The sequence below is a fragment of the Octodon degus genome, unplaced genomic scaffold, assembly GCF_000260255.1.
Source record: "Octodon degus isolate 3935 unplaced genomic scaffold, OctDeg1.0 scaffold00003, whole genome shotgun sequence".
Lineage (NCBI taxonomy): Eukaryota > Metazoa > Chordata > Mammalia > Rodentia > Octodontidae > Octodon > Octodon degus.
This window is the reverse complement of record NW_004524579.1, coordinates 6,594,136-6,611,980: the sequence shown is the minus strand read 5'-3', so window position 1 is coordinate 6,611,980 and position 17,845 is coordinate 6,594,136. Positions and strand designations below refer to the sequence as shown.

At 41.3% G+C, this 17,845-nt stretch overlaps 1 protein-coding gene across 1 annotated transcript in view; it reads left to right on the top strand.

Moving 5' to 3' along the window:
• Dsc3 (desmocollin 3) overlaps window positions 1-5,743 on the top strand; it is a 50,953-nt gene extending 45,210 nt beyond the window's left edge. Inside the window, exons 15-16 of the mRNA XM_023715382.1 lie at window positions 3,234-3,491; window positions 5,717-5,743. Coding sequence (XP_023571150.1) covers window positions 3,234-3,491; window positions 5,717-5,743 — 285 coding nt within the window. The remainder of the gene's footprint in view (window positions 1-3,233; window positions 3,492-5,716) is intronic.
• The last annotated feature ends 12,102 nt before the right edge of the window (window positions 5,744-17,845 follow it).

Genomic DNA, 17,845 nt, shown 5'->3' with positions numbered 1-17,845 from the left:
AGAAGAGGGTTGGTGAGACGGGCGTGAAGGATGGGAAAGGTAATGTCTTGGCATTTTCCAGAGTTTAAACATGTGGTAGCCCTTTGTGATGTAACCGCCATGTAAAAACAGGACAGATAATAAATACTTTTAAAGATATAAATGGTAATTGTCGACAGAGCTTGAGGAACAGAGGAAAAAGTATGATCCAAGTAGCAGAGGCCAGGGAAAAAGATGACTTATCTGTCTTTTTCTGTATCTCAGAGCAAAGAGGCTCTTATCACTTACAGTTTGTCTCTTCTCTTTCCTACCATTGTAGGAAAAGATAATAGCTATCTGTGTTTGTTATGTTATCATCTGGAATCTTATGATTATTTCTAGAATCAGAAAATATGTCATAAAAAAGAAAATATGTCATAAAGTGAGTTTAGGGCAGGAGAAATAGCTCAGCGGCATAAGCGTCAGCCTGGCAAGTGCAAGGTCCTGAGTTGATCCCCTGTATCACATGTCGTACTGACCCTGGAACTGGGTGTGGTGGCACACGCCTGTAATCCCAGCACTGGGGAGGCTGAGACAGGAGGATCACTATGAGTCCTGTCATAGTGAGTCCTGCATAGTGAGACTCTGTATCAAAAAAAAAAAAAAAAAAAACTCTGTATCAAAAAAAAAAAAAAAAAAAAATTGAGTTTAGTCCTTTGATAGCCCCTGACCTATAGGAAGTTCTTACTCTATATTTGAAAATGAAATGAATGAACTCTACTTTGATATTCGTTCTTTCCAGTTGAAGTTAGAGCTGGTGCAGTTATTGGTCACTTCGTATTTACTTGTCTCTTTTGCTTGGAAATACTGATTTATACCAAAAAATACCTTTAGGTAAATTTTTACAAACTATAAAAAAATTGCATAGAGACTAAAAATGCAGTGAGGAAAGGTGTTGGCTGTCATTTCTGTTCGGTGTTCAGTTGAAGACATTCAGATGAGATTAGGAGCTGAGTAAAGTGAGACCTGACAAAATGGACCTGGAAAATTGCTGGCCCCGTGAGGTACATGGGAAGCCCTGCAGACGCGTGGTGAGGGCAGCTACATGGCAGGCTCAGCACCATCCGTATTAGTTTACTTTTAATTTTCTTTTCCTTTGTTTAGACATAAGTCTCTGGATATATCTATTTATCTATATATATCTATCTATATATCTATATATATACCTATATATATCTAGATTATATATATATATGCTATGACAAGCTAGTGCTATCAAAGACATTCAGTAATGAGCAGTATCAGAAATGTGATCTTTTTCTTTTTTGTTAGTAGGATTTCACTGGACCAGCCATCTAAGTAAATATAGGGTAGCACTGCCACCAAATGGCTACTTTTTGATTCTCTCTTCTGAATTTTTTTTTTTTTCTTAAGCAATGAGCTAGCTAGTTTGTATGAATTTTTGCAGATAGATTTTTTTGGGTTCAGCAAATTATCTGAATTTGAAAATATTCCAGAAAAATTACATTGAGAGCACAGTGCTTTTCTGGTAATAAGATGGGTTCTCGGTGTTAGCAGCACAGTGGTTTATTCTTAGAACAGAGCGACTCTTATCGCTGTAGCTAGACTCTGACCTCCAGGGCCCGGATGGTTGCAGTGAGCAGCTAGTGTTGAGTTAATATTTAATCAATTCCTTTTCATTTGGAAGTGTTTCCTTGACTCTCCATCTCTAGATCCTTCAGCGTATTTCTTTTCTCTTTAAAACTAAACGGTGGGGAAGAAAAGCTTATACTTGGTTTTTAGTAACTTCCCTTCGCTGTCCATGTCTTGGAGAGAGGGATTGGATTTCTTGCATTTTTCTTGTCTGTGCCTTGAAGCATGGATCTTTTTCTGTCCTTAGCTCTTTTTTCTTTTGGTCTGCGATTTTTCTCCGGGTAGCCCATCTGTTTCTGTGGCTGTAACTGTCAGGGGTGCCGGAGTCCCGTCTCCAGCTCAGATCTCTGCCTGTGCTCCAAGTGCACGTGCTCATGTGTCTGTGTAGGACATCACACAAGCCTTCGTCCTTACTGCAGAGGCTCCCTCCTCCTCTCGCCTACAGGCACAGGTTTCCTTCTCATTTACTAAGGTGTACTGTTTAGCTAACTCCCCACCTAGAACGTGGAGGCTCATCCCTGACTGAGCCTTTCTGCTGTCAGGTGCTCCAGGGAGCCCACTCACAGTTGTTATGACCTCCCCCTAGGCTCATTTTCGACCAGGAAAAATTTGGCAATCTTATTTGATCTCTATTATATCAATTTGTCTCCATTTAGTTTATTTTCCACATTAATGGCTAAAATGAAAATTTCCAAAAATATGCCTCTCTCCATAGTAAGTTAAAATTCTTGAATTTGCATAACCTTGATTATAAAATATGTGTGAGCTGGAGAGATGACCCGGGTTCGATTCCTGGTACCACATGCCTTGTCAGCCACATGCTGAGCTGGCCACCGAAACCCGGCATGGTGGTACATGCCTGTAATCCCAGCGCTGGCAAGGCTGTGACAGGAGGATCACTTCAAGTCTGGGCTACATAGTGAGACTATGTACAAAAATAAAACAAAAAAACAAAGAAACAAGAAAGGGATCTATTTTGTGCTCTCACCTCTTATAACCTCTCCAGCTTTCTCTTCCTTTCTCTCCTTTCTCCTTTCTCTCTCTCTTTCCCCTCCCTCCTTTCTCTCCTTTCTCCTTCCTCTCTCTTTTTCCCCTCCCTCCTTCCTCCCTCCCTCTCTCTTTCCCTCCCTCTCTGTATGAAGGTCCGTTAGTGGCCATCCTCAAGTTTGGGGCCATGATGTAACCCAGTCACCTTTGCACACAGACCCTGCTTCGAGCTCTGTGCTTTTTCCTCCCACTCCCACTGGTCTCACTCCCTCTGGGTTTTCTGGCCTACTCCACATCTCCTTTCTGGGTTTGAGTTTCACTGCTCTGCTTCTGTGCCCTCAGAGCAGTTACATTTATAAAAGAATCCTGTGTCTCTGCCTTGCTGGAAGGAGAGCTTCTTAGAGCCGCGGTGCCTATCTCTGCATCCCTAAGGTTTGCATCTGGGTGCATAGTCACAAGCTGATAAATGGCTGCTCAACAGGTGAGGCAGGAGTAGAAGACTGAATAAATGATCTCTGTTGTTTGCCTTGTGACTTTATTTGAAATCCATTTTCCCAGCATGAACATCATTGTGTTGTGTTGTGTTGTGTTGTGTTGTGTTGTATTGTATTGATTTGACTTGTGCTGTGTTGCAGTGTTCCGCCAATGGCTTCACCGCCCAGACTGCCAACAACTGTAGCCAGCGGTTTGGTGGCACAATGGGCTCGGGAATCAGAAACGGCGGGCAGGAGACCATAGAAATGGTGAAGGGAGGGCAGCAGACCTTGGATTCCTACCGCTGTGCCGGGCACCACCACACCCTGGACCCCTGCAGGGGCGGACACGTGGAGACGGAGAACTCTCGGTACACGTACTCCGAGTGGCACAATTTCACCCAGCCCCGACTTGGTGAAGTGAGTGTCATTAGATGTTTTAATTCTAAATTTTAAATGTTTTACTGGGGAGCAACAGGAAATTGAAATTACTGTACATCTTCAGAGGTTGTTTTTCCATATTGTTCCAAGTTTCCTCTCTTCCTCAGTCACTTTCATTCATTTTATTACTTTATTCAATATAAAATAATTTAACATCCTGTGTCATATTGCTTTAGTTTCTAAAACTGCATAAAAGTGGAGGTTTCCAATGTCCATCGTTGTGGTTTTACTTTTTGTTGCACCTTTACCCCATGCAGGCTTTTCATATAGAAAAATGTGGAAAAAATTTAGTTTATCCTTATCATAAATTTTCCAAGCCAAATTTTTTTTTTTTTTGCTGTGAAAACACAACCATCTCCATGCGATTTTAAGATAAAGATTAACATGACCTTTGTGAAATATTTATTTTTCATTTGTTTGTTTTTTAACCAAATTGGCAAGTTCTAATTGTATTTATTTACTCACATGAGGAATGGTAAGTGATGTTGTAGTGTACATATATGATGTAGAATTATTAAGTTCAAAGCATTTGGGGACGGGAACATGTGAAATTCGCTCAGCAATTTTGGAATATACAAAAATTAATTAAAGTCATCATTACATAAAATATTTTTAACATTCAAATAGCCAGGGGCTGGCCAAATAGCTCAGTGGACTAAAGCACCTGCTTAGCCAGAGTGCAGCAGCCAGGGTTCAGTCCCCGCTGTGCAGTGCCACCCTTCCCTGTGGGGTGCGCTGAGGCAGAGATTGAGACTGGGCATGGTGGTGCATGGCTGTAATCTCAGCGCTTGGGAGGCTGAAAAATAGGAGAATCACTCTGAGTACGATCTACATAGTGAGACCCTGTAGACCCTGTACCCTATAGACCCTGTCCTAGATACATAATCAAAAATAAAATTCTTAGGAAGATTCTAAAACAACCTAATGTCTTCCCCTTAAAGAGTTTAATTTATTTGATTTGGCTTTTTTCTAAAATGTTTCAGGTGATTCAAAAGTGTATTTAGGATCAAAAAGCCACTGGATGAGGGCTGGGGATAGAGCTCAGCGATGTACGTGCCTGCTTGGCAAGTGTGAGGTTTTGAGTTTGGTCCCTGGTACTGCATGAGAAAAAAAAAAAAAGCCACTAAATTGAATATCCTTGCTGGTAAACTTTTCACCGCTTTATCAGAGATAGCATGCAAATGTAGCAAATACTATGGGGCCAGTGAACCTCAATCCTTGGGTGGATGGCCAGTGGGCCCAATTCTGTGATAGGGCTGTCAGTTGTCATATGTCCGTAGCATTTTTTTGGCCACCTTCAAGTGTTAATCCTTTTTCTGTTTTTGAGCAGTCAGCAATCATGTGAGATCAGGTTGTCAAGGAGCTCACGGTAGGACATTGCCCTAGGAGGGCTGTCCAGTGTGCACAGCTGACACTGGCATGGGCCTGGTGAGGTGTTAGGGGCGCACGAAGACAGGCTCTGGGTAAGGGAAGCAGAGCAGATGGGCTCTGGCTTAGAGGAAGCAGCATAGGAAGGAGGCGAAGGAGGAGACACGGAAGCGTGACTCGCTGGTAAAGAAGACAGTGACAGAGAGCCAAGACGTCTGATACCCTGAATGCCTGGGCTCTTCATACACAAACTCAGATTTTGCACTGTGGCTTATTTTGCTTAGTTTTTACTTCAGTGGTTTGTTTTTTCATGCACATACCATTTTTTGTTTTGTTTTGGCTACCTTATAAACTTGAGTCTGAAGCCAAGGCAGTGATTATTTCCTACTTTACATTTGTATATTGTAATGATTTTTGTTCCCATTTTTGTACATCTAGTAGATTTATTTTTTATGTGTTATTATATCATAAATAATTTCTAAAATAAAATAACACCTGGAGATGGTTACCGTCGGTATTCTCATTTTCGATTAGAGGAGAAATAGATTTAGAGATGCTTAAAAATTTGCCCAAATTCATCGATCTGGGTGGTAGAGCCACAATTTTGTCACAAACCAAGGGGTGTATGACATCTGAGCTCAAACGCCAACTACTGTGCAGTGAAAGAGCCTGACCTCTGGCTCTAAAATTGAAAGGTAAGTATTTCATAACTGTATGTAACAAATAACCCTTGTATACATAAGGTTTTCTTTGTGTAGATTATTAGAAGTTGAACATAGACTGACTGTACGATATGGTTGTGATACAGACCAATCATGTGCATTTTCTGTGTGTAGGAATCCATTAGAGGACACACTGGTTAAAAATTAAACATAAAAGGTAAATAAAAAATAAATTTTATGTTCATATGTTGAAGTTGTTTAAAACAACAATTCAATCCTTTCTTACACGTGTCTTCACAGAAGTTGCACGTATGTAACCACAATGAAGAACATGTACCTTCGCGAGACTACGTTCTCACGTACAGCTATGAAGGAAAAGGATCCCCAGCTGGCTCTGTTGGCTGCTGCAGTGAAAAGCAGGAAGAAGATGGACTTGACTTTTTGAATAACTTGGAACCCAAATTTCTTACATTAGCGGAGACATGCACAAAGAGATAATGTCACGGCTGGCAGAAGTAGGCTTGTCTTTGCAAGTCATTCTAGAGGTTTCCAAAATGATATTGCGAAATTCAGTTACAGCTTGTAGGCAGACGGCCCCTGACTTAACCATTGGGTTGACTTACAACATTTCGTTTTTACAAATGGATGAAAGTAATACATATGAACTCTGGATTTGGGTCTTTTCTTGGGCTAGTGATGTGCAGGATCAGATTCTCTTTCAGAGCCGCAGAGCTTCAGCTCCCAGTCAACCACAGAATCCTGAGGGGAAACAATTTATACCCCAAAGGGTCCTGTGTGGCTGAACTATGTTGCTCAGTAGGTAAATTTTATTAAATGTTTCTTCAATTACTGAACATTTTAAATTTGTGATTATTTTAAGGGCTGTCACCCCATCATAAGTAGGGGAGCATCGGTACATAAAATATATTTTTCTAAATTTAGTATTATGCAACTTACAAATTTGTGTTTTAATTTTTTTTGCTTATCTTTTACAGTAAGTCAGAATGTTATACAACTAGCAGATTGCATCCCAGGTACTGGAATTAGGGGCAATAATAGAATCTTTCTTTCTTTGCAGATATTTTCCTAGTATGTTGAGTAAATACTAGTCCAAAATTAGCTTAGCTATGCCAGTGTCTCCTTATGATACACAAACATCGTGGTCAGTTGTAATATAGGTAAGAAATATTATGCATCACTATTTGAAGACAGTTTTAGGAAACAAAATATTCAGACAAAATTAAATAATTTTTTTTTCAGCTCTGAGGGCTTGGTATTCGCCTTAACTGCCAACCCCACCATCAAATTCTTCATTTGATTTTGAAAGCAAAGTTTTTGTAAGAACAGTATTGGAAGTGAATGTGTATGTAACCTTATTGTATAGCTGTAAAATTACTACTGTGTAAAATTATTCATCAATGCAATGTTTGAAATGAAATGAAAACAAAGAGGAAAATGTCAGAGATTTAAAGTGAACCTGGATGTAGTTTGTCCTATAGTGGAAATCCAGGGCTTAGGAAGACAAAGCTCCTTGTGCCTTGCTCTTAGGCACTGAGTCATAACTGAACTTACCAGAAAGTTGTTCATGTCTCACTTACTCTTTTGCTGTAAGTGCAAAAGAACTAGGGAACCAGATGAGTCCATAGCTTGGCTTTGCTGTCTTTGCGTGTTTCTGCGCCACAGATTAGAAGCAAACTGGGAAATATGAATCACACTTGGGGCTCCTTGCTTGCTGAGCGCTAAATTTTTGCTTGCTGATGAATAGGATGAGGTGTTTTTCTTAGGAGTTAGTACTAAACACTTAAAAGAAAGAGCCTTATGCCTGCTGAAATTAAATCCTCTATTGCCATCTTTTCTCTCCTACCTGTGATTTTTTTTTAAAGAGCCAAAATGGGGCGGAGAGGCAAACTGTAGTACAACACTGAGTAGGGAGTGACTGCCGTAGACCAGAGTCCACGGCTGACCCTGCATACGAGGTGCTGTAATCAGAAGTGGCAACTGCCGCACGCCCTTTCTGTCAACTCATGCCCTGTTTTAAAGTGGTGCTGTAGGATTCAAGGAAAGCCAGCCTTCTTGGCCTCTTCATCTCTCTGTCAACATTGTCACAAAAAAGATTAAAAAAAAAAAAAGATAAAAGTGCTGGGAAGATAGCTCGGCGGTCTAAGCGCCTGCCTGGCAAGCATGAAGGACCCAGGTTCAATCCTTGGTACCGCATGCCATGCCAGCCCCTGTACTGTGCCGCCCAACAAAACTGGGTATAGTGGCGCATGCCTGTGATCCCAGAGCTGGGGAGGCTGAAACAGGAAGATCACTACAAGTCTGAACTGCATAGCGAGACCCTGTAGCAAATAAATAAATAAAAGATTTAAAAAAAAAAATACCAGCAACAGAACATTGTCACAAGATCCCCAGCAGTGATTCACGTAGGTGGCAAATACGCCAGATGTTCAGAACCCCTGCGATGTGAATTAGTTTTTCATTAATTTTGCTACAAGGAATTTTAAAGTTCAGAGAACAGGAATTTAAAATGCTTGAAAGAAAGTGGTTGAGTTATCATTTTAGAACATGAGAGGACGAGCCCAGGAGATCATATTGTCCTTTTGTAAGATGGGTGTTTGGACAGTCAAGGAGCAGCATGCAGACCCAGGGGCTGCAGGGCAAGGAGTGAAGCCAGAAGGGGTGTCAGGGGTGCGGAGGGTGGTGGTTTTCTTGCCTCATGCGCTGTTGGCCTGGCCCTGCCTTGGCCTGCCTTTCTCAGCTGGCTGTCCTCGGACTTGGGCGAAAAACCAGCCACCTCCTGCTCACTGCCTCCCCTTATTTGGAGTGCGAGATCAGGAAAAGGCTGGCTGATGCTGAGTATGAGGCATTCAGGATGGGCCTGAACTGGTCTTGGAGAAAAACAAGGCATTCATGAGGCAGGCGCTGCTCCTCCTCCAGCCCTGTGGGCACTGGGAAAATCTTCAATTAAGTGTGTATGTAAAATTCAGATTGGACTCTATATTTTGTTTTTCCATTTTTTTTCCTGAAACCTAGGGGCTTATTTAGACTTATATTCATTTTCCTTTTGAAATTCTTCTGATTTCAGTGCTTTAGCTTTCACATGTTGTACTGTACTTTCCTCATATGTATAAGGTGAAAATTATCTGATTTTAGTGTGTAAGAACAAGTCTTCTTAAAGCTGTCAATTTTGTATCAGGTGATTGATCTTTGGATTTATATCTAAATGTACAGTTTTTCTTACATTTATAAATAAATAGGTAAGTGTCTAAAATGTGGTAGGCCTTGTTTTGCGATGTTTCCATTTTGCCATTAAGAGAAGTTACTTTGTAGGTCAGAAATAAGCAAGAACTGTTTGTGTGAATTAATACACGTGTAGAACATAATAAAACAATGTTAACTTGGTTTCTTGTCTTTCTTGTGTTTAGAGACCAAATGATCTGAGATGAGCAGATTGCATAATTGTGTTTGAAGCCAGCATGAAAATAGCAATCCCCAAGAGTTCCTTTGTTCTATTAGCAGGGAATATTTTAGAGAATAGGTCATTATCAGAGTATCAACCACATATACTACTGGGGAGAGACTGCTATTTGTAGGCACAGCTTTACAAATGAGTACCTATTTGTGTTTACCTTTGTATTGGATTGTAATTGGGTGCAAAAAATATTACAAGGTGGTTGTAAATTCAGCAAATTTCATAGCTCAGTGGACTAAGCACCTGCTTTGGCAAGCTCAGGGACCAAAGTTCCATCCCCTGTCCTGCATGCTATGCCCCCAAGCATGCCGAATCTGGGCGTGGTGACACATGCCTGTAATCCCAGCACTGGGGAGGCAGAAAACAGGAGGATCACTATTGGTCTGAGCTGCATAGTGAGGCCCTGTACCAAATACATAAATGAAAAAAAAAAATGTAGAGCAGAATGTTCTAGAAGAAATACAATAATACTGGAATTTTATCTGAGGAGTAGTCCAGCCAAGGGCAAAGGTTGAGTATAAGAACAAGAAACAAAGAATGAGTCTTGATTCTGCCACGTACAAGACGTACGATATCTAAGTCTTAATCGTCAGATGGTCTAATCGTAGCGTGGTACGTGCTTCACAGTTAGTCTTTGCTCCACGTGTGAATGTGCTCTCTCCCAAAGGCACAGCTCCTCTACTTAAAAAATAATATTAGCTCTACCAAATGACTTAAATTTTAATATGAATTAAGCCACAATTTCACTTACAGGAACTTTTGTTATGACCTTTGTTTCTGTAAGCATTTGGCTTCAAGAACTTTCATTGGAATTTTATTTGTAGCAGCAAACCATGGAATAGATTTTATGCATCCAGTAGAGCCGATCTCGTTAACCAGGAGGTCATAAGAGTATGGGAACAGCCCCCAGAGCCAGAAGGTTTGGATATAAATTCTGCCTCTGCCACTTGCTAGTCATGTGACCTTACAGGGACTGTTTATCCCCTGCCTTAGTTTTCTCATCTTTAAAATCAGAATAACAACATCAACTTCATGGTGGTGTTGTGATGATTTAATTAGTTGACATATTTAAAGCAGATAAAAGCCTGTGTGTACCTAGTCCAAAAATTGTATTAGGTGTACAGACAGTACAATATGAAAGAGGTTATATTATAAAACAGCATCTAGTTTCTTTTTAGGGTAAAAAAGTTTTTGCTTATATAGGACAAAAAAGCCTGAGCAGATTCTTTCCAGGCAAAGAAATTACATATTTTTTAAAATCTATTTTTTTATTATTTATGTATTTGGTACAGAATCTTGCTTTGCACTGCAGACTCATAGTGATCCTCCTGTCTCAGCCTCCCTAGTGATGGGATTATAGGCGTGCCCTACCGTGACTGTTTTGGTGGCTGGCGAGTTGTGCCCAGGGCTGGGCCAGTGTGGCATGTGCTACTGAGAATTGAACCTGAGACATTTTGCTTACCAGGCAGGTGCTTTGACAGCTGGGCTATCTCCCCAGCCCCAGTGGAATTATAATTGATTTCTCAGTGCTCATTTTTGATAATTGACATTAAATAGATTTTAAAAGAAAGGTGTTGACCAGCCTGAATGCCTTCCTTCTAGCTCTTTATTATTTAGCATTAGAGTTGGTTGTATGGATGGAAAACTTCAGTAGTGCCCAGAGTTAGTTTGCAGGCCTTGCTCCTCTGAGGACGCACTTGTGTCAACCATTTGCGAGTGCTCAATTCAGTTGCATTTAATGCTCTCAGAATGTTGTGTGACTATCACCACTGTCTAGTTATAAAACATTTTCATTACTGCGGAGAAAAACATTCTCAGCAGTCCCTCGCCTGTTCTTCTGGTCCTGGCAACCGCGTATCTATTTTCTGTTTCTATGTCTATGTCTGTACTGTACGTGTCATATAAATGAGGTCACGTAGGATGCGACCTATCTCTAGCTTCTTTCACTGAAATTAAAGCTACTTGTGTGTCCTTCCGCTTCAGGAAAAATCCTGAAATGTCGGAAAAGACTCATCCAGAAGTTTTTCAAAAACATGATGTGATTATCATTCTTTCGTCAAATTCTAAATTTTAGGGTTTTTTTTTTTAAATCAAATCAAAAAGTGGAAGATAAGTGGAAAATAAGTAGCAGTAGGGGCTGATATTTGTTATTCGTACAAACATTATCTTCTTAGTGGGAATTTGGAGTTACAAAAATGGTCATTGTTAATAGTTTTAACGAAAACTGGCAATGCAAATGCTGTAATTAGTAACGCTTGATTTAAATACAACGGCGTTTTGTATTACAAATTACAAAGTGATTTGTTCCTATCAAAATAACTAAAATATAATAAAAATACAAAGCAGAAAAACTTGAACTTTATTGTATGAGAATTTGGCAAATTGAAAAGACTTAACTTTACTTGGGCTGGAAAATATCATTTGGCTCTAATTCTCACAAAAATATCTATACGCAGAAGGCAAGCTCCTCTAAAAGTTTAAAACTTACAGTGTTTTCTTTGGCCTCTCTGTGCTTCTGAACAAGATAGTCCGAAGGGCTCCATCGTTCTGTTTGTCCTACACACCAGCTAACGTGCTGTTTGAAGTGGTCGTGTCTGGTCCCTGGAGCCTACCGTTTGCTGTGAATCTACGTCACTGTACACGGTTGCATTGGAATACTTTCTGAGTACACCATCGAACGCTTTAGGGAATCTTTTAGGTTTGCTTTCTTTCTTTTTTTTTCTTTTTTTTTTTTTTGTATTTTAGGACAAGGTCTGCGGGGTGTACAAACTCGTAGTGATCCTCCTGTTTACAGTCTCCCAAGTGCTGGGATTACGGGTGTGCGCCACCACACCCGGTCTCAATGGAACTCTCAGGGCACCTCCGGGGCAGGGCTGGCACGGCAGGTCCGGGGATCGAACCCCCGGTCTCTGTGTCTGCCTAAGCTGGCGCTTTAATCCGCTGAACTATTTGGCTGGCTCTTCATAGGGAGTCTTTTGCTAGACTTGCATAACCACGATGGAAGGGGTCATGCTAAAATAACAGACCTTATGTGAAAACAAATTCAGCAGAATGTGGTAGCCTCATATATCAAGTCTATTATCAGACTCGCCAATGCATAGTACGCTCTTTCTTGCAGACGTACGTTACCGAGTAACTGTCCGGGGACTGCATACTATTATGCTTTGAGGGAACAGAGAAGCCACGCGTTTCAGTTATGGGTGACAGGTGAGAGTCAGGAGAGAGGGAAAGAAGTTACTAGTATTGTCCCCACCTCCGAAAGTAGCTTACAATAGATGAAAAAATAAGTGACATATTTTTTTTCTGACAGTTTAATCACCTTCCAGCTCCTATTTGTGTTCGTCCGTCGCCCCATAGGATGCTGTGGCATTACCACAGACAATCCACGTCTACAGCTCCCAGGGGACCGCGACGAGCGCAAAGCCGCCTCAATGGCACCTGGAGCAGTCAGCGACCAAGCACCAGATCATCCCATCCTTCCGCGGCACGTTTTCCCTCAGAGCTGGTGACCCCTAAACCCAACCTCAGAAAAGTTGAGGTGACGATGAAAGGACTGAGCTTCCTTCTCTGTCCCTTGTTAGAAGAATTTACTGGTAGAAAAATAAAAGGATTATATTTCTGGAACACAGAAGTTATGCGCGAGAGTTCTGGCTGCTCTTCCAACAGAGATGAATCTAAGAGGTAAACTAGTTTATGCTGATTTTTTATTTATTTATTTTTGCTCAAGCAAGCTCCATGGGAGGTTTTGCGGCAGGAGGCGCTCAGGGTTCTGCCCTCCTCTGGCCCCAGGGTCCTCGGGGCCCTCTAGGAGTTGGTGGAGGCAATTCTGTGCAAGGACTCACTCCTCTGTGTCCTAAGAGCACGCAGGAACAAGTGTGCGTCACCAACACCAGCAGCGGATGTGTGCTGCTATTTTTTAAAAATTAATTTTATTGAGAAAGAAATAGCAATGAGACAGTTTCAAAACAGGTTAGTAGGAGAGTTTCAATAATTAATACGTTACATAGTGTTGTCTTCATAGTGGCTATTCATAGTACAAGATGCAGACATGATATTCTGTCCAAACACTATTAGTACTAATCTTTCTTCTCATTGAATTAAGAGAAAGTAGCAGCTTCAGAGGTGGAAGGATCTTCAGAAGCCAATTTAAAAAACGCACCAAACGTGGTACCTTCCTCTTCTGTCTTCTTTCTCTGCCTCCTGTGTACACAGCCATCATTGTGGGAGGAAAATAGAACGTAGATACCGTGAACCGGTACTGTCACCGGCCAGATCTAGTGACTCAGTGTGATCCCGTGGACCTGAATCTTTGCCATTGACTACTTGCCTTATTTGTACTGATTCTGTTATTTTCCTTACCCAAATGTCCTACAGTAAATGGACAGTATGTGATATAAATTATACACATTTATTTTACTAAAAGTTAGATTTCAATTTAATCTTAATGGCTTCACTTTCGGAGTCGCTGAATTACAGTATTGGTTCTGGAGCTGCAGTCTGACTTTGTAGTTCTGCTTGTGGACCGGGCCAGTTTCTTTGAAATGATGTGACGAGTTCCAAGCTAAAGGACAACTTTACAGATCTTCCTGCCACACTGAAATTTCCTTTTTTCCCCCTTTATTTGAATCATCACAGACAAATTAAAGCTGACATATAATAACATTTAGCTAGGGAAATGCTAAAAACTGCCTAAGACTGCATTAGGGACAGAAAAAGAAAAAACAAAACAAGTGACTTGGACAGTACTGGAATCAAGCATGTGTGGTAACCTTGACAGTATGAGGATCTGAGGGACATCTGAGTGCGTTCCTCAGCCCAAACCGTGGAATGCCAAGTTGTCCACGTGGGGACTCCACTCATGCCATTCTCTTGATCCAGAAGGGTCCTGTCTCAGGTCAAAGAACTGTAAGTTATAGAGGAACGTCAACTGCTACTCATACCCCGAATCACAAATTCTGTTGTAGAATATTTGCCTTTATGTTTTCATAACTTAATGGACACTTTCAGTGGCCAGCACGACACACCTAGTGTTCTGGGTCTGGCACAGCATGTGGTACTGAGAGTCAAACTTGGGTCCTTGTGCTTGCCAGGCAGGCGCTTAGACTGCCAAGCTATCTCCCCAGCCTCTGGTGAAGAGTTTCTACTTCATCAGCTGCAGGACCCCCAGCCATTACTACTATGATTCTTCCAAGTGACTGTGGTCACTTCCTGAACAGATTGCTAGGTAACCTAATCACAATCATGATATCTGCCAGTCACAAGCCTGACTTCTTACTCCAGTGTCCCCACCCTCATGCACACCAATTACATGGAATGGGATTACCACGTTGATGAGTGAGAATAATGAAAACTAAAATCCAAAAAGGACAAGAAAACAAAAACCCAAGCACCTTCGCCTATATGCAAACACAAGAGCAGCTTCAAGTGTGAATGCAGCTAATGTTGCAAGCAGGGGCAATGATTATTTGGCTCAGCATGGAAGGACACTTAACTTTCCAAGTAAACGGAGCAAGTTCTCTGTTTCTAGGGTTTTCAGTTTCTTGTGCAAAACAAGGCCCTCCATTTACTTATTTGTCCTTTTATCCAGTTGCCCACAGTTTCTGGTCAACTATCACAGTTTTAGTTGCTAAAAATACAGCCGTGAAGAAGAAACACAGCCAAAAACTGTGTTTTCCTGTAAATAACATCATCTCAGGAGGGGAAAGGAGACAGATGATAAACACTGTGGAAATCCACGGAGAAGACGTCATGCAGCAATAAATGATAGGCACAAAATACAGCACTTTGGAGAGAGATGATGGCAGAGTTTAAGAGAGGCCTGAGAAAGCGCTTATGATAAGACAGTGTGCAGATGCCTCAGGGGAGCAGGAAGCCTACCACAGCAGGAAGACAGGGCGCAGTGAGGGAGGGACACGGCACAAAGGCCCTGGGGTAGAATTTTTTTTTTTTTCCTTTCAACTTTCAATGAAACAAATGAAGCTAAACTGGAGGGAAAAGAGGAAAAGAGGGGAACGGAAAGATACATAGAAAGCAAGAGCAAACAGCCTCTGTGACTTCATGACGTGGGGTCTTAGTTTTTGAAAAGATAAGGGACCAGTGGAAGGCTTTGGGAGGAGGTGAGGCACAGCGTTAGCGGCGTCTGCGTGTTAGGCTAAGTGAGGCAGCACGCAGATTTCCTTCTCCTTTTCCTACTCTTCCTTTGTCTTCCTCCTCTTTTTCCTCCTCCTTCTCCCCCTCTCCTCTTCCTTTCCTCTCTTCCTTTTGGTCTTCTTCATCTCTTTCTCTTTAAATATTCTCCTCTTGAGTTTTTCCTTTCCATTTCTTCTCCTACTTCTTTTGTCTTGTTTTTATTGCGGCCTGAGCACTGCACCTTGACAGCTCCTCTTAGCTACATCGCCGAGGCTTCCGTGTGAGAGACCTTGGAGTATTACAGCACGCTCATGAGAGGGCCTGCACCGACAGGCAGTGTTGGAGAGCCTAAGCCGCCAATATCAACATCTGGCATCTCACTCCTCCTCAAACCGTGGGGCTCTAACTTGTCTTTCAACACGTCTTTGCAGCCATGAGCTTAATCTGATTTTGGATCTCCTGTTTGCTCTCCAGCAGGCTGTATTAATTTTGCATGTGTTGCCTCCACCCTTAAGTCAATCCATGCTATTTATAATGGGTGGAAAATACTCTTCTTAAACAGAGCCCACGTATCCTTTTTCGTCTTTATCATTCCTTGGTCCTTGTAGTGTCCGTAGTTCTCTGGCTTTCATTGTTCTTTTTATCTCTGAACCAGCAGTCCAAAAGTTTTTACATGTTAGTAAGAAAGGTAAAAGATACAAATATTTATGCTCCAAGAGCCTATCAACAAGCATACAAAACAGTTTACAGCAAAGATTTCGAGGAGATTAAAATACACAGTTCATGTAACTTTTTTAAATAAAAGTTCTCACAAGAGTGTTTATTGACATTCACAACAAACGGAGCTGAGGACACTTGTCAAATTGTTTTAATACAGAGACTTCTACTTCTGGATTTCTTTCTGTTTCCAGTAGCACATTCTAGATGCTTTTGGAACCCATCAAACACGACCAGTTTCTGATATCATGATTATTTATCTAGCCCTTTTATCTGTTACTTTAGTTGTAATTACCTTAACTTATAGTCAAAATGTTGTTCTTATTTCCCTTTCTCTATTTAAACTAAACTTCTTTATTTCCCACACCATAAAACTTCAGTGTAACTCATGTGTGAACATTAGCAACACATATGCACCTTCTTTCTACTTCTGCTTGTACCAAACATGAATCAATAAATGCTTGATGTCTTACTTTTTTGTTGCTTAGACAGATTCCCAGAAATCTATCACTTAAAGATGGAGATGCTTGTTGCAGATCACACTGCAGATATTTCAGCCCATAGTCATCTGGTTCCAAGACAGGACCCCTGGCAGAGGAAAAACAGTTCATGGTGTGGCAGGCAGAAAGCAGCCAGTGCTCCACTGGTCAAGCAATGGCCGTGACTCATCCACATGGCTGACACTGACAAAGGTTCCACAATCTGAGGTACAGGATCTCAGGATAAATCCTGAGGGGATTTCACTGACCTTATCAGACCCAAAAGGTACAACTCTTGTTGCGTAGGTCCTGCTTTACCTTGGTCTTAACCATCCAGCAGAAAAGTATAAAAACAAAGTATAAGAAGTAAAGCCATGCTGTTATGTTGAGCTGTAGGGGACTCAGGTCAACAATTTCTGGCATTGCCAGTCAAAAGGAAGACCCAATACTATTATGGGCTACTGGACTCTTTTAGAATATTTTGCTGAGTTTACATACCTATAATATTTAAATGATGGAACTTAACAAAAAAAGGGGATACAGATGAATTTCCATTTTGCATCTGTGTATTCAAAGTGGTTAGGATAGATATATAGTTACATTCTCTTAATGAATAGAGTGATTTGCTCTAATGGTGTTTGCAAATAGGATATCAAGTCTGCGTCTTGTACAGTAATTAACCACTAGGAAGAATGTATGCAATGTGTTAATTATTGAAACTGTCCTACCAATTTTATTTGAAACTGTCTCATTGCTATTTGTTTCTCAATAAAATTATGGAAAAAAAAAAAAAAAGAAAGCAGCTAGTGCTCAAGGGGGAAAAAGCAACATCATTACCAGGCTGTGCTCACAGGGAGCCACACCCTCCCACCATGATTCACCTCCTACACCAGACCCTGCTGTAAACCCACTAGGGGGCTGATCTAGTATCACACACTCATGCTCCAGTGACAAACAGCCATGATCCAAAGTCCCAACATTTGAGCCCAGGAGGCTTGGGGAGACATCGAGATATAAGCCACGACATTCCACTCCTAGGCCTCAAGAGACACACATACTTTTATGCGAAATGCATTTAGCCAATTGTAAAGGGTTGCCAAAATCCTGAGGGTTTCAGTGCTGCTGAATTTCTCCTCTGAGATCTAAGGCAAATTTTTAGTTGTAAGCTCCTGTAGTAATGATAAGAAATTTAATCACATTCAATATAAAATGGCACAAAATGAATTCTCAAAGGCATTCTTATTCTAAAAGCAAGAAAGGGGAGGATAGAAAAGAATGGGATTAGAGCAAGATCAAAATCCAGCTGAGTAAACGCTAAATTCTACAGGAATCTGTGGGAAGATGTGGCCTCCAAAGGGCTTGCTTGGGTGATGCCCCTCTGTCACTGATGCGGGCTGCAGCCTCATGGCCTCTCCCTTGAGCTGTCTTTGCTCGCTTCTTGTGGCTTCCCTCATGTGGCCTATGTTGTTTGGATCTCCAACATTTTGGTGTTTTCACTGTACCTTG